This window comes from Phalaenopsis equestris, unplaced genomic scaffold (assembly GCF_001263595.1).
Source record: "Phalaenopsis equestris unplaced genomic scaffold, ASM126359v1 Scaffold000552, whole genome shotgun sequence".
Classification (NCBI taxonomy): Eukaryota; Viridiplantae; Streptophyta; class Magnoliopsida; order Asparagales; family Orchidaceae; genus Phalaenopsis; species Phalaenopsis equestris.
The window spans coordinates 344,273-368,512 of NW_018164992.1; the positions used below are offsets into that span (position 1 = coordinate 344,273).

The 24,240-nt window shown below is 39.2% G+C and overlaps 1 protein-coding gene across 1 annotated transcript in view; it reads left to right on the forward strand.

Annotated features, from left to right (window-relative positions):
* The window catches only part of LOC110029169 (ABC transporter C family member 13), a 158,609-nt gene that overhangs the window by 91,583 nt on the left and 42,786 nt on the right, over positions 1 to 24,240 (forward strand). The window contains 6 exon segments of the mRNA XM_020731338.1: positions 8,874 to 8,991; positions 17,076 to 17,192; positions 17,302 to 17,382; positions 17,701 to 17,934; positions 21,120 to 21,221; positions 21,338 to 21,405. Coding sequence (XP_020586997.1) covers positions 8,874 to 8,991; positions 17,076 to 17,192; positions 17,302 to 17,382; positions 17,701 to 17,934; positions 21,120 to 21,221; positions 21,338 to 21,405 — 720 coding nt within the window.

Below are 24,240 nucleotides of genomic sequence, written 5' to 3' on the forward strand. Positions count from 1 at the left end.
TCGAGCGACTCTGTCACAGACGAGACGCAGGCAACGAAGACGACCGCAGCATTGTCGTCAGACGAGACGCGAACGGAATGCAAGACGACGCAAAAGGAAGTTGTCAACGCGAGACTACCCGACGCGAGTAAATCCCGAAGCCGAAAGTAACGCGAGACGCTAGGGTTCGCCATGGGGTGGAACCCTAGCAGAGCGGAACGGCATGTTTAAATATATATATATATATATTCGGGGGAAAGAGCAGCGGTGGCTCCCTACGCGTTAATACTTAAAAAGAAGGTACAAGGTTAGGGAGGGGAAGAGGGTCCCCATCTAGAAAACACAAAAAATACATTTGACTCACCTCTAGGGGTCCCTCTCCCCGCAATACAACTCACCGAAAAAGTAATCTTCAAAATACAGGTATACCCCAAAACCAAAAAAAAATCCAAAACAAAGGCAATCATGTGTGCTTGTATATCTTGGAAGTATCTTGAATGAAAACGAAACAAAGAAAATCTTGTAGGGGAGTCGTCCTCGGTGTCGCAGGATATCCTCAAAAATGCCAAGAACAGGGACTCCAGCACAGCCCGTGTCTCCAAAAAAAGAGAGCATCCTGTAATAAATGCAAAAACAGCCAAGCCAAACAAAATATAAGAAAACCATAAGAGAAAATTCAGCAGTCCAGCCTAAAGGGCAACAGTTGATGGCCAAAACACATAAAATCTTGGAACCGAATGTAGGGGAGATTTAAAGTATCTCCAATGATAAGTCTCCGAAGAGGGGCAGTGGGATGTGTGCCAACGTGACAGGTCTCCCCTGCATGTTTGGCAAGTCAATCAGTAGGGGAATTGCTCTCTCTATGAATAAACTTCCAGTTAACCTCAAGATAGTTTTCAGGTATAAGAGCCAGTATTCTTTTAAATATACCAACTAAATCCCAGAGTGGAGAAGAAGTACCAACCAAAATATCATAAAATATTTTTGAATCCATCTCCACCTACAGCTTATGAAAATTGAAAATGTTGGCCACCACTAAAGCCAAAAAGACTCACCAACATTCAACAACCAATGAAGTTTCAGCAATAACTGGAAAAGCGAAAAAACAAAGACATTTCCCCCTCAAAATTTTTAAATAAACCCCTAACCGCAGCATAGTCAGCATGTCAACTGCCATCAACATTTAATTTCACATAATTAGCGTGCAGTGGAGCCGATGAAATAAGCCGAGGGGCCTTAGAGGCTTTAACCACAGAAGAGCTGCCTCTTAAAGCTTTATTATAATAGGCAATCACATATGCAACAACCATAGTAATAGAGGGGGGAGAGGTGTGATACATGCATCAAAATTCTTCTATTGTCATAAATAACTAGTTAAAGATCCTCTATGTGTCCAAGAGAAACCAAAGTGAGCGTCAATCATATCCCAAACCTCTAAAGAGAAAGCACACTCAAAGAAAATGTGTTTTATATCCTCCTTTATTTTACACATATGGCATCTAGAGGCTAATTCCAATCCCTTAAGCTTAAGAATGTCATCCAGTGGGATTAAAGACATTAGGTAACGCCAAAGAAAAAAAATATAGAAGGAGATAAATATTTATGTCAAATCCATTTTCCCCATATCTAGTCACGATGTGAGTGTAGAGTGTCATAAATAAGCTTGCAAATCGAGAGAGAATTGTTTCTTTTCCACATGGGGAGATCTCTATGAGTAGGGGTGATGGGGATTGTGAGTATATGTTTTGCATTTTGTTCCCCAACCGTAGAGCATAATTTAGAAAAATCCCAACCTTCATTATCAAAGAAATCTGAGACCAATAAAGAGTTAGAATGAGGAGAGTGAGATAAATCAGAATTATGTGAAAAACCCCAATTTTCATTCCAAAAGGAAATCTTCCCCTCCCCAATGTCCCAAAAATGAAATCATTTGTTGTATCTCTAGCATTCACCACAACTTTTGTATCTCTAGCATTCACCACAACTTTTCAAATACGAGAATCTCCAACCTTCCATGAGACCAAGGAAGGATGAGTATTAGCACAATATTTTTGCCTCATAAACATAGCCCAAAGAGAGGAACCCAATCTAAATTTGAACCAAAGCTTACATAGACGTGTAAAAATTCTTCATATTTTTTAATAAGTGTATATTTCATATAAAAGCCAAATAAAAATTGCTGATTTTTTTTCCTCATGTATTATTGTGCATGTTAAATCAATTATTGCTTGCAGATACATTTAGGCAAGTAGTACATGCATATAAAATTGATCATAACAGGTAAAGTTAATCAATTTAATGTTATGTGTTTTGATAGGTGGACAAATATACTGATGACCTGAACAAGAAAGAAAAAATTATGGCAAGGTGAGTGTTTGTATGTAAATGATTGAATTTTTGACTTGATGGTGAGATAAGAGCAAATCATTTGGTATCAAGGGATCATTGATAAGTGTTGTGTTGGGACGATTAACCTTTTTCAGTTATGATTATAGCTGATATGTTAGGTGATAACATAAGAAAATAAAATAAGCCAAAATTTAAAGAGGTATAAGGGATCATTGATAAAGAGGACCGACTGGTTCTCAAGGGAGGGGGCCTCTTCACTCTTTCCTTTCTCTCCTCCTTTCTTTTCTCTCCCCCTCATCTTTCCTTCCTAAACACTATCTAAATTTAAATCCTTTCCTAAAATATGAGATCTGATTTTATTCTCCTTTCTTATTTTAAAAAAGCCCTTTCCTAAAATATGAAATCTGATTTATATTCTCCTTTCCTATTTTAAAAACCTTTCCCAAAATCTAAAAACTGATTTTTATTCTTCTTCTTATTTTAAATGTTTTCTAAAATATGTTCTCTCTTCTTAAGTAGGAGAGGTTGTGCTTTGAGTTAGAGGCTTGTTTTGATGAAATATGAATTCAGTTTTGTCAAAGTAGTGCTCCAGCTGTCCCTTGTCCGAGGTGGTGATCATCTACACAGGTCCACTTCCAGCCAAGCGTTGTCTCCTGCAGCAGGCTGCCCCACTTCCTGCACCCACCGTCCCTTTCCAGCAGCCTTCTGACTTTTGATGACGTTTCCTGCTCTTTCCAGCTACGGTGCGACGCCACTCCCCTCACTGATTTGCTGTCCCATTTCTTTCACAATAGCCAAACACCTCTCTGGCCTTCATTGCAGCCGCCTGCCTTGCACCACTGCCCAGACACCTCGTCAAGCTTGTTGTGCCTTTCTTTGTCGAGTCTTTGTTTTTAATCCTTTATTTTATGCTTTTGTTTTGTGTGTTGTCTTTTGTTCTTTTAAGTCTTCATTGTAACTTTGTTTAAGTCTTTAATAAAATTTGTGTCGTGCGCCGTGGTTTGGGTTAATTCTGATACCATTTTGTATCAAAGCTAGCCCAACCTTAGTCCCATCCTAGGGTTTTTAGCATCCGCCTCTACCCAATCCACCACACCAAATTTTTTTTGTTATTTTATCTCTTTTTACTTTTTTTTATTTTTTTCCCACAGGTCCCAAGCCACTAAACATGCCGCCAAGGAAAAATATGTCTGAGCCTTCTTTTACTCAGGAATACATATGGCAAGAACTTTGTCGCCTCCAACAAAGAATTGCGAAGATTAAAGAGATGACACATGAAGAAGGTAGTGTCGGCTGTGACCTTGAGAGTCGAAGAGGAGAAAGAGAAGAAGATTTGAATCTCTTCCATATGGATAACTTCAGCGATGAAGAAGATAGGCCACGACGTTTCGAGATACAATATCAAAGAAGGCCTAAAGTGGAATACCCGCGTTCTTTCCATAGGGAAATTTTTCGATAAAAGATGCCATATGGAGGGCACCAAGAGTATGGGATTACGGTAGATTTTCCCGAGTTTGAGGGGAGCATGAATTCGGATGAATTTATCGAATGGCAACAAACAGTTGAGCGGATCTTTGAACACAAAGAGGTGCCCGAAGTGAGGCGGGTCAAACTAGCTGCTATAAAATTGAAGAAAAGGCCTCCTATGGTGGGAGAACGTACAACAACAAAGAAGGTTAGAAGGCAGCAAAAAGATCACCAAGTGAGAAAAAAATGAAGAAAATCATGCATAAAAAAATATCTTCCTTCTCATTACCATCCGGACAAGTTTTGAAACTTCACAATTTGCAGCAGAGAGACCATTCTGTGGAGGTGTTTACAGCTCAGTCGACCACTTACAACTTAAGTGCGACCTCATAGAGTCAGAGGAGAATATAGTAGCGAGATATCTTGGAGGCTTGAAGCCTAGTATTAACAATGTAGTGCAACTCCAGCCATACTGGATGCTGGGGGATGTCGAAGCACTTACATTGAAAGTAGTGAGGCTGCAGAAGCAAAGCAGACAACCACCACCAGCCAGACAGCCACCCACAATTATAGACACTAGTAGGAGCACGCCACAGAAAGTTGATAAATTTGATTTGGACACAGCTCCCGACAAGAAGAAGTCGACCACAATGCTCGCCAGAAAATGCTTCAGATGTCACGGATTTTGGCACGTAGCCTCTAGCTGTTCGACAAGCAGAGATGTAACTTTCACCGAGCTGGTTGCCGTGGAAGAGATTAGCGAGGAGCAGGAAGCTGAGGAATCGATGAGGAGCATCAACTCCCACCAAATGAGGGAGAAGCACTTGTGATTCAATGGATTTTGCAAGTTGAGGACATGAGGGATCCGCAGTGGCTTCACCACAATATTTTCCACACCCGCTCCACAGTGAATGGAAAGTTATGTAGTTTTATCATCGACGAGGGTAGTAGCAAAAACGTGACGTCGACCTAGATGATAGAAAAACTGGGACTCCCGACTCAAAGACATTCTCAGTCATATTCCCTAACGTGGCTAAAGAAGAAAAACAGGATCAACATCGACCGACAATGCCTGGTAGGGTTTTCAATAAGGAGTCAGCTGCAGCATAAGGTATGGTGTAATGAGGTCCCCATGGATGCTTGCCACCTTCTGCTAGAGAGACCGTGACAGTTTGAGCGGAAGACTCAGCTCGTGGATTTCGAAACACGTATTCCTTCACTAAGGACGGAAAACACCTCATTCTACTACCTTCAATAGGGCCCGAGGAGACAAAAGCCCTCACCTGCAGAGTAGCAGGACCAGTCTTAGTAACAATCGGTTCTTCACCACTATGGCCACCACCAAAACAGAGATTTCAGCCCCAGGAGATTGGACCGAGATGGAGGTGCGCTTGCAAATACTTGGGGAGGCAGTACAGTTGACAATGGGATCTAGGTGCCATCATAATTAAAGACTGGGGATTAGAAGCTTAGATAGATGAGTTCGAAGCTCCCCCAAGCCCGGGAGACTAACGCGGGGCTCGGGAGAGGACCGACCAGTTCTCAAGGGATGGGGGCTGCCGCCCCCTCCCACCTCTTCCCTCTTTCATTTTTGTCATTTCCTTTTCTTTTCTCACATTTCCTTTCTCTCTCCCTCAACTTTCCTTCCTAAGCACTTTATAAATTTAAATCATTTTCTAAAATATGAGATCTGATTTTATTCTCCATTCTTATTTTAAAAAAACCCTTTCCTAAAATATGAAATTTGATTTATATTTTCTTTTTCTATTTTAAAAGCCTTTCCCAAAGTCTGAAATCTTGTTTTTATTCTCCTTATTTTAAATGTTTCTTAAGATAGGTTATGTCTCTTTATAAATAGAAGATGTTGTGTTTCTTAAGATTGAAGCTTGTTTTGATGAAATCTGAATTTAGTTTTGTCTGAGTGTTTTACCTCTTGAGGGGTGTATCTGACATCAAGATAGTGTTCTAGCCATCTCTTGTTCAAGGTGGTGATTGTCTCTATGGATCCGGGTGATGCTCCGGCTATAGGTTGACCCCGCCGAGATTTTTATCTCTTCGTCCATCCTCTCGGCTATTGTCAGCCACTTCCAGCATTATAGCCAGCTCCACCGAACTCCTTGCACTCCTACTGGCCGCCCAGCCTTCCCCCTTGCAGGGAGCAGACCCCTCTCCTCCTTTTTGCTCTCTCGACAGCCCCCGCATCTCCCTTTCCTGTTGTTTGTCGGCCCTCCCACAGCTCTCAGCCAGTCTTCATGTCAGGAGCCTCGCCTCTTGCAGCAGGCCGCTCCACTTCCTTGATGTGCCGCCCCTCTCCAGCAGTGTTGCCTTCTGCAGCAGGCTGCCGCACCCACCGTCCCTCTCTAGCAGTCTTTCGATCTTCGACGACATTTTATGCTCCTTGCCGCTGTGGTGTGACGTCACTCCCCTTGCTGATTTGTTGTCCCACTTCTTCCACGGTAGACCGGCACCTCTCCGGCCTTCACCGCAGCCGTCTGCCTTGCACCAAAGCCCTGACTTCCTCTTCATCAAGTTTGTTGTGCCTTCCTTTATCGAGTATTTATTTTGTAATCATTTGTTTTACACTTTTGTTTTGTGTGTTGTCTTTCATTCTTTTGAGTCTTCATTGTAACCTTGTTCAAGTCATTAATAAAAATTGTGTCGTGCGTCATGGCTTGGGTTAACTTCGGTATTATTTATGAAAATATTAATGGGCATTTTTAAGTTAAAAAAAGTTGAGAATAAGAATGAAAATAGATGTAAAATAAAAACATACACAATATTGCATAGTAGAGTGAATAAAAGCATTGCCAATAACTGCTTGATTATTCATGTTTCTTATACCTTTAAATATTTAAGCATGTTTATTGTTATTCCTATCATTATGCATGCACTTTATTTCTTAATTGTCTATTGAGCCTTATTCTAACACTGATTATCTCATTGAGCTTGTAACTTATCCGATATTATACTGTTATTTTTTTTAAAGATTAAGACTAGGTTGATACTTTTAGGGTTTGTATGATGTTATATTTTAGTGTTTTAAAAGGTCTGTTTTTTTGTTTGAGGAATTATTTATGCACGCTTCATTGTATCATGTATAGTACCAATCAATTTTCGTTGAATTGAAATATAAGTATTTGGTTGTGGCAGTTTAGTGAGAACAATCTTCCATTTACTTGGTCATGACTTGTGTAAGTGAGAATGAATGTCCGTGAAAATTGAATCTGACTGAATTATCATCCACTATTACACTCATTAACCCAAGGAGGTTAGTCGGGGTGTGCAAAAATGAAGAAGTTAGTGACATTTCCTGTTCTTTGTGAAATTTTGAGTCTTCAATTAAACTTAGGAGGGTTGGTGGCCAAACTTTATATCGGAGCTTGTTTGGTGACCAGTATCCAATCATATATTATCTTTTTGAGTAGACGTTATCGTTATATGTGTGTTTTTTTTTTCTTTTTTTTTTTGGTGGGGGGGGAGGGGGGGTTCATTGTTGTAGAATTTTTCTTTCATATCCATATTTTGATCCTGCATCAATTCTCTCTCTTCATCCATTTTAAAAGACAATTCCACTTCATATAGGGTTTGGTTTTAAGAAGAAGGAAGCTGGGCCTGGACTTATTTTCTTGGACTTTTGAAGACCTTAAACCTTTCCAAATATACTCATAAAATCTTTCTATATTCTTGACGCATTCCTTTAGGGTTCCCTAGAGTTTGCAGCCTTTGGTTAAAGCCTTAGATCCATCCATTAAGACATAATTTACTTAGGGTTGTAGGCCATGTTAAGATTTTGACTATATGTAGCTGGATTCAACTCACTTTTCATTATCATAAACTCTGCAGAAGATCGTAAAAAGCTCTAGATATTAACTAGAGAGAGTCTTTAACCTATTCCATTGATTATCTAGTCACCTTTAGAAAATTTTAGAGAACAAAATTAAAACCTAAATCAGTCAAACTTTGTGGATCCTGAACTAGTTTTGAAACTGCATACAATTCACTCACCAATCCATTAGGAAGATGAAATTTTATTGGTGGATTTAGTTTTGTTTAAGAATCCATTAGTTTCATCTCCCTCTCTTGCTCTCGTCATAGTGATTGCAAACTTGAGCACCTTTGTGTGCCTTTCTAGGGGACCGTGCTCCAATTTGTCCGGTTCTCTCTTTCACTAATTCTTATGTATAAATTTTAATTATTTTTATTTTATTATAATCCATGTATTCATATCAAGGAAAAAATAAAAACTCATCAACACTGAAATAATTTCCCAACTTTTTGTATGCGGTCAATTAAGTTCTAGAGTATGACATTTCTCCAATCTAATCACTCAATTATACAAAGATCCAAAATGATCCCTTAGGGGTTAAATTGGGATCAATTTTGTAACAAAATTCTGAATAAGAGACTATTTTGAATCAAATTTGTATAGTAGAGAGACTAAATGTGATAACATAAGATACTCTGGGATTAGATTAACAGCACACAATCGTGGGGAGACTATTTTGGGATTTATCTTTTAAAAAAAATATATTAACGGGATACATTTCTATTCCATCTAACAATTTCCTCAATAATTTACGATTTATTAGTGTTTTAAGTAAATGTCATTTTAGCATGATTAATTTGCTCAATCTGTCTATTAACAATAATTACTTGTTAATGCTTTGAGTTTAGTTTGCAGACATGGGTCTCCCAGTTGCATTTAAAACTTTCTGTAACATTGCTAAGCTCAAATAGTTGGACTAGATCAATAATCAAGCTTAAATGGTTTTTTTAATATGACTTGGTAAATCATTGATTTTCTTGATGGCCAGCGTGGTCACATATATGACATCATATATCTGCTAGATAATTTCTGGATGCATCGATTACTTCATTTGTTTTACTAGTTTGTTTTTAACGAAAAATTATTCTCGTGCTTTTCTATTGTTTTCTTTTTTTTTTTTTTTTTTGAAAAAATTTTTAGAAAATTTCTAAAATTTATGTTGTGGAGTTGGTTCAGCTTAGAATTATTTTTATGCTAGATAGCCATAGCATTCTCTCTTCATGTTATGCCTTACAACCTTGTCTAATTACAGAATTAGAGGAGCTGGTGAACTTTTGATGTCCATTCGGATTCTGAAGATGTATTGCTGGGAATACATATTCACAGAGCGGCTGATGAAGAGGAGATTACTGGAAGTGCAACACCTCGCTGTAAGAGAATTAAGGCATTTTTCTGTGTTGTACTAATTTGTTGTGCTGTATAAGAGAATATCATCATACCTGAATAAAATTACAAACTTTTTCATAAGGTATATACTTATGAAGTCAGAGAGAAATTTCACATGGAAAATGGGTATTTCCTGTGCATTTTTCCTATACAAACTGAAATTACTTTTTGAAATTTAAGCAAGAGAAAATATTAGCTCAACACAATTCTTGTTTAACTGTAGGAAGATTTACCAGTCAATTCCTACTTATTTATATGTCTAACACCTAAATTTCAATATTTACATATATATATATTTCACTTCTACCCTGCATGAAAATATGCATTTCATCTTTTTTTTAGAGTGATACCGGAGTTAACCCAAACCAAGACTCAAACACGACATTTTATTGCTGAATTTTAAAGTGAGTACAATGACGACTCCTCTCCAACAATGACACATAAATAGCAAAACGAGAATACATAAACAGTAAACGAACACAAAAATAAAACGAAACAACACATAAACAATAAAGAAATAGGGAATGCGGACTTAAAATCAGCGTGAAGTAAAAATACAATCCTGGAGCGCGGTGAAGGCGGTGCGATAGGACTTGGAAGGCTGCTAGAAATCCGTTGAAGGTGGGGCTAAGGGGAACAGGCGACTGCTAGCCGAAGCCTAGGGAGACGAGAGACTAGGGGGCTGACGGAGGAGGGCGTTGGAGTAGGTGCGGGAGGGAGCTCTGGAGGGACGACAACCTACTGCGGTGTAGCTGAGAGGCACGACAAAGGAAGGAGGTGGCGGCTTGTCTGTGCTGCTAGAGGGATCTGGGAGCACGGACGACCTACTGGACGGATCTGAGAGGATGACAGTGGTGTAGGGTGACATCGTGAGGAGGGAACAGAGCGAAGATTCGCACCACCTTGACGAGATAGAGTCATAGCACCACTCCACCGAAGGATACAACCTCGAGCGAGGGAAGACACACGAAAGATCACCTGGAATAAAAAATCACATCAAAAAAATTGGTTAGACCTAAGAAGATAACTTGTATAGATAGGAGAGGATATGGAGACAACAAAGATAAGATCTTAGGAAGGAATGTGGAAAAGAAAAGGAAGGTTTGCAATGGCTAGGAGCTGCGGGAGATTAGAACATGTGGGGCGGGTAAATACATATAATGGACCGGCCAGTCTAGGGAAAGGTTCGAATGGCTCCCTGTTGTACAGTCCAACGGGTTGTAGGCAGTCTGCCCCATGTCATTCTCCTGGGGGAGCTTCGACATCAGTTGTCGAAGCTTCAGGTTCCTCATAGTATGGGGCGAGATCCGCAAAATTGAATATAGTTGAAATTTTGGTGTCATTTGGTAGGTCGATTTTGTAAGCATTGTCATCGGGCTTCTTAAGTATGTGAAAAGGTTCGTTGGCTCGGGTTTGAGTTTTTCGTGTGCTTGTAGTGGAAATCGCTCCTTTTTAAGGCGGATCCACACAAGGTTTCCTTCTTTAAAAGTTATTTTTTTTTTTTTTGGATTTGCTAGACCGTGTTTGATATTTGTGGTTTTGTTTAGAAATTGCTTCCTCAACTTCATTGTGGAGTTGTTGAACTTGATAAGCACATTTTGTAGCATCCTCACTAATATCTGTTGGGGGTAAAATTGGAACCAACTCAAGGGGTGTGATCAGGTTGCGACCGTACTTAATTTCGAAGCTTTAGGTTCCTCATAGTATGGGGTGAGATCCGCAAAATTAAATATAGTTGAAATTTTGGTGTCATTTGGTAGGTCAATTTTGTAAGCATTGTCATCGAGCTTCTTAAGTATGTGGAAATTTGTCGGCTTGGGTTTGAGTTTTTTGTGTGCTTATAGTGGAAATCACTCCTTTTTAAGGCTGATCCACACAAGGTTTCCTTCTTTAAAAGTTACTTTTTTTTCTGAATTTCTAGACCGTGTTTGATATTTGTGGTTTTGTTTAGAAATTGCTTCAACTTCATTGTGGAGTTGTTGAACTTGATAAGCACATTTTGTAGCATCCTCGCTAATATCTGTTGGGGGTAAAATTGGAACCAACTCAGGGGGTGTGATCAGGTTGCGACCTTACACAATTTCAAATGACGTGTGTCCTGTGGTCTTGCTTGTTGATCTATTGTAGGCAAATTTGGATTGAGCGAGAATGAGGTCCCATGATATTTCCCAATGAAGCATCGAAAAATATTCCCAAGGCTCCTATTAACGACTTCGGTCTGCACATCCGTCTGAGAATGTGATGTAGAATTAAACTGGAGTTTAGTGTCTAATTTGCTCTAGAGGGTCCGTCAAAAGTGGCTTAGGAATTTAACATCCCAATTGAAAGTAATGGTTATGGGAATGCTGTGAAGCCGAACGATCTCGTGGAAGTACAAATCGATAATATGAGATGCATCTAACATCTGGTGGCAGACAACGAAATGCGCCATCTTTGAGAAACGGTCAACTACAACCATGACAGAGTCCTTATTTATTTGCGTGCATGGTAATCCTATGATGAAGTCTATGCCAACAAATTTTCCAACCTTGGACTGGTAAAGGTGTGTGCAATCATTTATTTTGGCCGCGTGTTTTGGTGACAAATCTTACATTGTCGAACATGTCGCTCCACGTCTCGTGTTAATTGGGGGCAGAAAAAAAATGTTCTCTCACTACTGCAAGAGTTTTATCTCTACCAAAATGGTCAGACAATCCGCTACTGTGGTTCTCCTAGATTTCAACTTTCCGTAGGGAGCAACGAGGAAGCATAATTTGTTGTGGCGGAACAAGTAGCCATCTGTTTTGTAGAACTGTCTGTGACATTTCTCCCTACACTGTTCCCAGATTTCTTGGAAGTCTTCATCTGTCTCGTATATGCCTTTTATAACTTCAAAGTCTACCACGTGTGTTTACAAGGATGTGATCAGGAGGTGGCGACAGCTCAAAACGTCCGCGACGCGGTTCTGATTTTTGGCTTTATGTTTGAGTACGAACTGGAAGGAAGCTAAGAATTCTACCCAGTTAGCGTGGCGCCCTTTGAGTTTAGCCTGACTGTTTAAAAAATTTAGAGGTTATGATTCGTGAACAGGGTGAACTTGTTTGTAAGTAGGTAATGACTCCAATGTTTTTTAGCCCTAATAATGGCATAAACTTCTTTGTCGTGGATGGCATATTTTTGTCGAGAACGAATGTTTTGATAGCGCCTTACACATGATGCAATCCCTACGAAAGTCTGACTTGCCAAAAGAGGCCTCTCGGACTCGATTCATTGTCCTTGGGGTTGTCCCAATGAAGAAGATTGAGATCATCTTGTTTCTTATTGTTTGCTTTTTTGTAGGATTAAGAACATTTTGGAGGCATGGGGAGTATGACTACCCAAGTACAGCAACTTGGAGGATGCAATCGAAAATTTCAAATATGTTTGAAACTATAAAAATGCACATATTCGATGCTTTTGCTATGCCATTCAACACTGCTGGAAGGCACGCAATGCTATGATTCACAATCGAACTTATGGTACACCAACTATTATCGCTGCAACTATTATTGAAGTCGTCACGAAGACCCACATTTATCGATTTTGGGGCAATGGGAGGCTAGCCGACCTTCTGAATTGGTTTTCAATTATTCGTAATGAACGTGGCATAGGTAGTATTGCTATGGGCCAACATTTTACTCATTGGGACAGCACACAAGTGGAACTCATGGCTATCCAATCTCTCCAACAAATTTGCCAACATTGGATTTATGAACTCAAAAGCATTATTGTTGAAGGGGACAATGCCAACATCATGCAATTTCTTAGCCCCTCCATGAAGAGGATGTTTGGCAGCAACAACCACAACTTGAATGTATGACCTAAATTTCCTTTTAGCTTGTAAGCAAGTTCTTTTTGTTCATATCCCTAGAGAATGTAAGTGGGCCGGTCATTTTTGCGCTAGGCATGCTCTTAGTAGTTCTTTTGTTTTGATGCATGTAAATGAGGATAGTGAATTGTCTACTATACTTGTTAATGATAGGTTTCTTCTTTGTACATCATAGACGCATACGTGCATAGTTTTTATACTTTTTTTATATAGTAATGCAAATGCATATTTTCACAGAAGCATCACACTCAACCTTGATTGGTTGTTTGAAATCAGGCAAGACAAGAATTGGAGCTTGAGAGACTTTTTCCCTCAATATGTCAAAGCTGATTTGGGTTGTGACCGTCCATGTGAATTTTTTTCGTTTCAACAGCTCTGTGAGGGGGATGGTGATAGTGCTGAAGTTGCGAACAAATCTTTGGTAGAATGAAACTAGCCCAAGCTCGGTGAAGGTACTATTACCTCGATCTTTGTTGGATCCATTTGTATCTCCGTGCTAGACACAATGTAGCCCAAAAAACATACTTGGTTTGTGAAGAAGTGGCACTTCTTTGGGGGGTCGTACAGTTGTTCGGATCGTAAGACCTTGAATACTGCTCGAAGGTGCTGTAGGTGGTATTTTTTGGATTTACTATAAATCAAAATGTCATCAAATTAGACCACCACGAATCTCTCTCCCAATATGGGCTCGAAAGACTTGATTCATTAGGCACATGAAAGTGTTGGGCGTATTGGACAGACCGAAGGGTATGATTGTCCATCATAAAGACCATCCCGTGTCTTGAAAGCTGTCTTTCACTCGCCCGATCGCATTTTGATTTGTTGATATTCACTTCGTAAGTCAATTTTTGATAAGACGGTGGCGTCGTACAATTGATCTAAAGATCGTCAAATCGTAGTATGTGAAAGCAATATTTGATTGTAATTTTGTTAATGACACAACTGTCAATGCACATCCGTCAGGAGCCATCTTTTTTTGGGTACTATAAAGGTGGGGATAGCATATGGATTGGTGTTTTTGCGTACTAATCCTCTCTTAATAAGATCCTGCACCTGACATTGGAGTTCCTCGTACTCTGCGGGTCACAATCGATAGGCAGGTCTTTTTGGTAGAACTGTCCTGATTATGAGATCAATGACATTTTGGATGTCTCGTAGTGGATGAAATCCATCTGGGAGATTATCGATCATGACATTTTGGAATTCATGTTGGAGCGGTTTAAGTTGTGTGGGTATCTCATTATCCCTATTGGTACCTTCTAGGAGGACTAGAGCTAGTGCCATCGGCGCGTCGCGAGCAGATTGCAGGAAGGTAGCCTGTGAGATTAATGTGTCTTCGGTGTCGATCATGCATCTTACATCTTTTACAGGCAATAACATGATGTGTTTTCCTTCTTTCTTGAATGTGTAGGTGTTCTTGAAGATGTCGCTGCATTTTTCGATCAAATTGTCATGGTCTCCCCAGAAGAATGTGACATGAGCCCATTGGTACTAAATCACACAAAACTTGCTTTTGTAGTTGATTGTTGATGGAGAATTCGACTAAGCATTGTTGATCGGCACGAGTTTCGTTCCCTTTTTTTGAGTCAGGTGAAAGAGTATGTTCGTGAATGCTTTTTGTGTGGCTAAACCTGACTGTTTGACCATTAAGGTGGATACAACGTTTCACAACTACCGTCATCGATGATTAAAGTACAAATTTTTTCTTTGACTGGGCATGTAGTACAAAAGATGTTGTGTCATAGCCATGAAGGGTCTCTTTCAGATTTTGACTAGAGGACCCTCCGTATGATCAATTTTTCACCTTGTCTCTGGGGGCGGAAAGTGCTTTTCCGAACCATCCTCAGATTGGGCTTCCTCAACTTTCTCGACTTCCTCGACAACCCTTCTTTGGTAAATGAGACAGTGCAGATGATGTGACAATTGGCAGTGATGTGGTCATATCTGTGGCACCTAAAACACTTTCATGCAGGAACTGTTTCTGAAGAATTTCCCCTTTCTGGTTTCGTGTCGCTCGGGATTTTCATGCTTCCTAGTAGTGACTTGCCAGCTTCCGATGTGGTCTTGTTGGTAGATGTGATTTGAGATGATGGCTTGAAGGAGACTGCTGTCGGAAGGATTTTTGAGACTTTGTTTGCTTCTGTTGTCGTTCTACTTTTAATGTGAGAGTTTGGACATTGTTTAGCATGCAGTATGGTTGGAGTTGTACAATGTTGCTAATGGCAGGTTTTAGACTTCCGAGATAACTGGTGATTGTGTGCTTCTCTTGCTCGACCAGGTCGCACTTCACCTGTAGATGATCGAATTGTGTCATGAATTCCTCGATCAATAGATCACGCTGCTACTGATTGTGGAGTGGGAGGAATATATCCTGGAGATAGTGGGGTGAGTATGTTTTTTTTTTTTTTGTATAGCCTTCTTAATTTTTACCCGCTTAGTGATCATGTCATCCCGGTTGCATTGTCGTTGTCAGTTGCAAGTTATCCCACCATAACAAAGTGTTTTTCTTTAGTTTTATAGCGGCAAGCTTAACCCTTTTATCCTAGATTACCTCCTTGTAATCAAAGATGTGTTTGATAGCTTGCAATCAGTCGATGAAGTCGTCGGGGTCCATGCTTCCGTCAAATTTTGTTAGGTCGGTTTTGATGTCGTAATCTCTAGGAGTGTCGAACGCGGGCTCCTTTTGTGGTTTCCTTTCATAATGAATGTCAAAGCGGGGTGAGCTATATTCAGCATCGCGGTGGAACATATTTAGGTCGTTGTCGCTTTCTCTTCTTTGACTCTCGATGTCACGGTCGCCTTGAGTTTCCTCGTCCTTCTCGGCCAATCATTCTTGCAAGAACGAATCTCTCGTTGTATTTCTTCTTGGGTTGGGTCCGGTGTATATTAATGTGGCAGCATGATCATAAATGTTTTGGAAAATAAGCAAGGGATGGTAGTAGGAGAAGATGAGAAAAAGAAGGGAAAACAAGGTAGAGGAAAAGAAGAGAAAGACAAAAAATTTGGGTGGCTTAGGTGGGGGCAGATACTAGGCAACCCTACGATAAGACTATGGTTGGGCTAGCTCTAATACCAAATGATACCGGAGTTAACCCAAATCAAAACTCAGTTGTGACAAATTTTATTGTTGAATTTTAAAACGAGTACAATGGCGACTCCTCTTCAAGAATGACACATAAACAACAAAACAACAATACATAAACAGTAAACAGACACATAAATAGTAAAGAGATAGGGAATGCAGACTTAAAATCAGTGTGAAGTAAAAACACAGTCCTTGAGAGCGACGAAGCTAGTGCGAGAGTCCTGAAAAGTTGTTGGAAATCCGTCAAAGGTGCGGCTAAGTGGAACAAGCTACTGCTAGTTAAAGCCTTGTAAGGTAGCAAATGAGGGGGCTAACAGAGGAGGGCGATGGAATAGGTCAACCAGTTGAAGGAGCTTTAGAGAAGACCTGGAGGGGTGGCAACCCACTGTGGCGTAGCTAGGAGGCACGACAGAGGAAGGAGGAGGCCGGTGCGGTAACCTGGAGGTAGGGAGTGACTCGCCTGTGCCGCCGGAGGGATCTAAGAGTGCGGACGACTTGTTGGGTGGAGCTGAGAAGATGGTAGCGGTGTAGGGTGCGCCGGAAGGAGTGAACGGAGTGGAAATTCACACCACATTGGCGGGGTACAGCCGTAGCATCACTCCACCGAAGGATGCAACATCAAGTGAGGGAAGACATTGGGAGGATCACCTGGAACAGAAAATCACAGCAAAAAAACTGGTTAAACCTAAAAAGATAACATGTATAAATAGGGGAGGAGAGGGAGACAACAAAAGTAAGATCTTAGGAATGGAAGGGGAAAAAGAAAAGAAATGGTTGAAAAGACTAGGAGCGGTTGTGGGAGATTATGGCACAATGGGCGGGGAAGTAGGAGTGAACTACTTGGGCATGGGAGGAGACGGGAGCAAAATACATACAATGGACCGACCGGTTCAAGGAAAGGTTGGACCGGCTCCCTGTTCTCCGGTACAACGGGTTGTAGGCAGCCCGTCGCATGTCATAAAGTTAAAAAAGTGAGTTTTTATGTAATATGAAAGATTTAAATGGTATAAATGCAGGTGAAGTTTAGATGTGGAAATACATAAGAATTTGGTGGTATGTATGTAAATGCCCTTTAATCATAATGAAATCGTTTTTTTAATTGTACTATATCTTGACATAGAAAATTTTCATCTTAGACTCGGAAATATTTGGACGCATGGTGTGTATTCTTCTGGGCAACGACTCCAACGCTTTTCTCACTTTCTACATTTGGTGTCTTCACATTGATGGGCCAATCTCTGGATGCTGCTATGGTGAGTTTTATGGCCATGCTTTATGTTATTGATTTTATAATTTGAATCTTAGTATAATCTATTATGCTTTATAAGAATTTCAACATTGATTTGTTGTATTGCTATGTAGGTGTTTACATGTGTTGCACTTTTTAACACCTTAATCTCTCCATTGAATTCTTTTCCATGGGTGATTAACGGGCTGATTGATGTAAGTTCACCATTTTTAACAATTTTTTCTAGGGGCATTTACGTACATGCCACCTAATTCTTATGTATTTACATATCTAATACCTGAACTTTTTACATTCATACCACCGAAATCTTGTCATATCATATCAAAAATACCACTTTTGTGACTTTTAAAATGTGAAATACACATTTTTATGCATAGGCAAGGTGCCATATATGTAAAAAATAAAATTTAGGTGTTAGGTATGTAAATAATTAGGAATTGTGTGGTATGGATGTTAATCTTCATTTTTTTCTATTACTCAATTATGTTTAATTTTGTATGTGATTATCACAGGCTGTAATTTCTTCCAGGCGATTGAGTAAATTCTTGTCTTGTCCTGAGCATTCTGCTGATTTTGGACAATTTTGTGACGCCCAGCATTCTCTTGATTGTAATACCAATGTCGTCCTATTTCAAGATTCAAGCTTTGTCTGGTCATGTTCTGATGAAAAAGAGGAACCGAGCCCTGTAATACGGAGTATTACATTAAACCTTCCGAAGGGTCTTCTTATTGCAGTAATTGGAGAGGTAATATTGCAATTTTAACCTGCGGTTACGCTTATTATTATAGCTATTGCTGATATTCAAATGTTAGAACAATACAATTCTGACGTTCTTCATATTATCATTTCTCAGATTTTGCAGCTATTTTTATTTATTTAGAACCTTACAACTTGTTTAAGAAATGAGTACAATATAGGACAATTACAAAGAATTGTCAGTTGAAAAGTAAAAATCCCAAACTAATTATAACCATAACATGACATAGGAGTAATTATCCCTTAGTTGAACAATAGAGCTACATCAGTGCCTTGCTTGAAGCTTGATGAATCTTGGGGGATTATGGAGAATTATTTTTCTTATTTTTATCCTGCCCCGCGAACAAGTTTTAAACCTTCCTGTCTACCAAAACGTTGATAGTTTGAGGACTTCCATCTAAATTATAAGGTTTCTCTAAAGCTTGACAATTTGTGTCTTCAATAATAAATAGTAGAGCTAATATATTAGGAGGATTATGATTAATGACCGTGCATGCAGATGAGCAGCTGGCCATATCTTCAAGAGGCTGAAACTATAATTGGGGCAAGCTCGAATGCTCTACTTTCAATGGTTCGATATGTAGTTGGTTCCAAATTTGGTGTGCCTACCTAATATGAAGTCGGAGTTGTAATCATCTTATTTGAAGGTAGAACCCAATCATATATATGCTCCCCTTGTATATTGGATATTTGATTCCTTTTTTGTGAAGGAACCTTGAAATATTCAAACTCATTGTACCTAAATTTTTTTTTATTTGAACAATGGGAAAATAAGCCTTTAAATTTTATCATTTTTTAATAGCCATAAGATGAGAAACCAATCCATAACTCATTTTCTAGAGGAATCGTAATGTTCATTTCTAGATGAACTCTGGCCACAAATGGTTGAGGGAGACCTGTTGTGGCAGCAATTATTTGCAAAGCTTTACCAGAAATAGATTTCAAGGAGTTTAAAGTTGATTGGTTAAGTTAGAGTAAACAAAGTTAAGAGAAAGGATCTCATATATGAATGATTGGTAGTTCTTTGGATGAGTCTAAGTGCGGAGATTGTTTTAACATACACGTCAGATAACCACTTATATAGTAGGATGATTGTAAAATAGTCTAATAAAATTTTCTTCTATAAATAATCTTACAATAATATGATAAGGGTTGATAAGCTAAATAGAGAACTCACTACACAAGTGCAAGTTTGGCATAACTTTGTAAATAATCTCCATACTAGGATGACCCAAATAAAACTATTCTCACAATAAAGGAAACGGGTGGGTATGCTTGCTCAAAAAATTTATTTTCAGTGAAAATGCATAGTTTTGCAATGAAAAGTGGATGGTTGCTTGAGTTGAAAGAGTGGTTGAATCTTGTTAAAAAATAAATTAAAAGGGTTGGTTAATGTTCATTAAATATAACAGGAAAGTAAATAATATTACTAAAAACAAATAAACGATTACAACCAACACACTTAAAAGGGAAAATACAATAACACCACTAAAGTATATCCCAAGTGTGGTAGAGGTTGACTAGGTGGATTGAAATGGCTGGCAGGTGTGACGACAACAAAGGAAGGCTGGTGGCAGCGAGGTGTAGGTGCGAAAATGCAAGGACACAAGTATGGTTGTCATCCTGGATAGTGGCAGCGACGAGTTGAGATGGGTTGCGGCGGAATAGTAGGAAGGAGGTGTTCCCCGACTATCTTGGGCGGCAGCGGCACTGTGGGAGGGCTGGAACAACAAGAACAAGGCGCGATTTGGGCGGCAGAGATGCTGGAAGGCAGGGGGAGGTGACTGGGAGGCTGGAGGTTGTAGTAAAACATCAAGGTTTGTGGCAACGGCGTTGTTAAATGGGTGGACAGTGGCAGCAATGATGTTAGTGGGCCGGAACTGTTGGGGTAGCAAAGTTTTGTCCTGTGGGGCTACAGTAATGAAGTGCGGTCGGGAGTGACGTGGGGAGGATGCAAAAGGAGATAGAGAAGATACACACCACATGGAGATCAAGATACAACCGAAGCACCCTCTGGAACCCTGGGATACAGCCTTCTAATGAAAGAAGACACACCAATGATTGTCCTGATACAAAACCCCAAAAAACTAACCCTAAACTCTCACAAAAGGGAATTTATAATAACAGGATAATTAAGAGGGGGCCAAGGAACTGGCCAACACTCCCAAAATAGAGAAAACCTAGACCACTTCAGTCCAAGCTAGCGCACGGTCGCGAGAGTAACCCGCGTCAGACCTTCTAGACACTGGAAAGCTTGTGTGTGAGAGTTGCCCTCGTGCGGGATTCATGGGAAAACCCTAGTGCAGGGGTTGTTGCTCCCCTGCCCCGTGTATGGCGCCCCCGCGCCAGTTCCATTAGTCTCTTTTGCAACTTTATTGTACGACTAATAAGTTTAATTCATTTATTGTTTCAACAATCTTGAAAATATTCTTCGTTTTTAGTATTAGGGTTAAACTACAAAGTATCCTCCATACCATTTATATGTGGCTAGTTTAGTCTCAGATTATCATATTTCTTCAATTTAGTCCTGTGAATATACAAAATTGATCCAAAAATTACTCCTTAGGACCTAAATCAGGATCAATTTTGTATAATCGATCGAGTAAATTGAGAATTTTGTATCACATTTTCTACATGTTGGAGAGAAATTTAATACTCTGGAACTAATTGTCATACATTAATAGTTAGGTGTTTATTTTAAGATTTATCTTTAAAAATTGCTACCAAAATATTTCATTTCCATTCCTCCATAACTCTCAAAATCTCAATAGTAGCTCACCTGGGCCTGAAGTCTTACCATTATGTTAAAAATAAATCAATTTTGTTCTTGTAGACAATCTATAATATACTTCACTATATTGATTCTTATTGTTCTTTCAAAATTATTTTTTTCCTGAACTATCATTTAGTAATTTCTCAAAGTAATATTTATTTATTTCCTTTTAGTGTCTCAAGGACTTTTACAAATCTGATAATCACTTGAAACACTTCTTTGGTTTATGTAATTCGATTTCACCATTCTAGTACTACTACTATTGTATTTTTTATTTTTTCTTTTCCAATGTTTGATTCGTCTTCATTTTTTTGTTAGCTTTTTCTTGGGAGATCTATTATTATTAGTAGTAGTAGTAGTATATTTTTTATTAAACTTTTTTATTTTTATTTTTTCTCTAGGTTGGCTCAGGTAAATCATCCTTGTTAAGTTCCATTCTGGGAGAAATGAGACTTATCCATGGGTGCATACATACCTATGGATCCATAGCATATGTGCCACAGGTTACTTTTTTACTACCTTTTGTACATTGATCATTTTGGTCTTTTGTTTCTCTTTTATTTTGAATTATCTCAAGTTGTTGTGATGCCCTCATGTTTGGTGCAATGTGCTAATGCAGGTACCGTGGATACAGTCAGGTTCAGTTCGTGATAATATTTTATTTGGAGAGGAAAGAATAAATCCACGGTCAGCATTCTATCATTTATGAGAATATTCATAGGAGCACACATTATAACTTTGATCAATGTATAACCCAAGCTTATTTAGCCAATAGAACGTCAAAGGTTTGATGTGTTAATGAAATAATTACTCTAGAAAATTAATTTTTACAATCATGACATGGGCTTAAATAGGGTATTATAAGGTTTTCCAAATAAACCCCTAGACTTCTTCAATATTCCCTTTTTTTTCCAATAGGATCCTAAATGAGATTCAATCCTCAACACTTCCCCTCAAGATAGGCAAAAGATATCCACTAAGCCCATCTTTTCACATAACCTAGACAAATTTAATGAACTAATTCCTTTAGTGAGGCAATCAGCCACTTGCTCTTCAGTGGCTACATGACTTAACTTTAGTAGCCTGTTATTCAGCTTTTCCTTGATGAAGAATCTATTAATCTCCACAGGTTTGGTTATATCGTGTTGCACTGGATTGTTTGCAATATTGGTTGTTGACTTGTTGTCGGACTACAACTTCATTTGAATTCCTTGGTCCACCTTAAGCTTGACCATCAAGGCTCTCAGCCACGTCATCTTGGCAACTCCTAAGGTCATGACTCTGTACACTGCCTCTGTTGTTGACCTCTCTACTATAGAATGTTTCTTGTTCTTCCAAGTGGCCAAGTTGTCCCCTACAAACATGCAGTGTCCTGAGATGGACTCTTCAAGTACCTAAGAATCTGATATATTGTATCCATATGACCCTTCCTTGGATCATGCATGCAGCGGCTCACCACGCTCACTGCAAAAGAGATGTCGGGTCGACTGTGGTATAGATATATCAAACAACCCACTAATCTTTGGTACCTCTCACGATCAACCGGTTCTCCTGTCTCTGCACTCAGCTTGGCCTTTTAGCCAATTGGAGAGACTACAGGTTTGCACTCTAGCATGCATGTTCCGTAAGATCTAGTACATATTTTCTCTGAGGTAAGACTATCCCCTCACGTCTACGAGCCACTTCAATCTCAAGAAAGTATCTGAGCTGTCAAAGATCCTTTATCTCAAATTTATTCTCCAAACTTATTTTTAGTTGGACAATCTCTGCCTCATCATGATCGATGGCAATGATGTCATCAACATACACAGCACGTATAGTGGTGTGACCTTCATCTTGTCGAAAGAACATCATATGGTCTTCATTGATCTGCTGATATCTCATGTCCATCATGACTTTTCTAAACTTGTCGAACCAGGCTTGAAGAGACTACTTCAAGCCATACAGTAACTTTATGAGCCTACACACCTTGCGCATTGTTTGGACTATACCGACTTCCGGTGGTATCTCTATATATACTTTCTCCAGTAACTCACCACATTCTTCACATCAAGTTAATCTAACCTCCACCAACTATTCACTGAAACCAGTGTTCTCACTGTGCTTATCTTTGTTACTAGTACAAAGGTTTCATCATAGTCAATGTCATGTCTGATTATACCATTTTGCCGCCAACCGTGCTTTTTATCGCTCCAACTTCCCTTCTGTAGTTTGGTTGTGAAGATCAACTTGCACTGAACTTCCTTTTTTCCCCGTTCATAGTTCTATCTCTCATGTTCAAATTTTATCAAGAACCCTAAGCTCTTCATTCATAGCCGCTTTTCACTTGGGATCTTTCTTAGCAATTTGCCTACACTTAGGTATAGAGACAGCGTCCAAAGATGCAATTAATGCTCCATGTAAAGGTGATATGTTAGAATATAAAACTAAGTTAGCATTGTCATGTTCACACCCAAAACAATTAGGAGGGTGTTCCGCATTGCTGCAAGAGGTCCTTTTTAAAGTTGGGGGGTTAGGAGAAGGAGGACGAATCATTTAACCTACGAGTTAAAGATCGGAGGTGGATGGTGTAAGTGTCTCAAGAGTTGAGGAAGACCGGGACAAAAGACTGGCTGGCACAAGTGGTACTGAAGGCATCGTTCTCTCATTTTGTTTCTTTCTTATATACACTCTTAGCTCACCTTCAGCCTAAATTCCACCACCTCTGGGAAATAATTGCTCCAAAAAATTAATTTGTGCATTCATAACATGGGCTTAAATAGGGTATTACAAGGTTTTATAAATAAACCTCTAGACTTCTTCACTATTCCCTTTTTTTCATTAGGGTCCAATTCTCAACAGTTGTTACTAAACACAAGCTTAAGTTTCTTGTTCAGATCGAGTTTCAGTATTTTTCTTCGTTTATTCTCTAGCTGGCTTTTCAATATGTCCTTTTGTCCTCATCGAACGATATTCCTTTCAATGAAATCAGTAGAGTTTAGTTTTTTAATTATAAAGCTATAATTGTTCTTACACTCTGCTTTTATTATCGAACTAACCTGAAGTCTTTTAAAGTTCAGCTAAATTCATTTTATAGAACACCGGCTAGACTTAAGTAACTTTCGTTTCAATGTCAGTCTGATCAACTATTTCAGCATGAAATCCTTTTTACTTTTGTCTATTCCCTCATTCATATTATCAGGAGGGCTGTAAACGAGCCGAGCTTGAGCGAGCTCGTGTTCGGCTCGTTCGAAATAGCTCGTGTTTGAAATCGGCTCGTGAACAGTGTGTTCATGTTCGGCTCGATTTAAATATTCGTGTTCGTGTTCGGCTCGTGTTCGGCTTGTGTTCGGCTCGAAATTGGTTAGTTAAACTAAGATTGAGCAAAATAGATGTAAAGTGTGGGATTCGAACATAGATCAAATATATACAAAAGAACACACTAACCACATTGTCACATGAGGTGTTATGATTTAAATTTAGACATAAATATATATAATATATTATTATATAAATAATATATATAATATATTATTATATAAA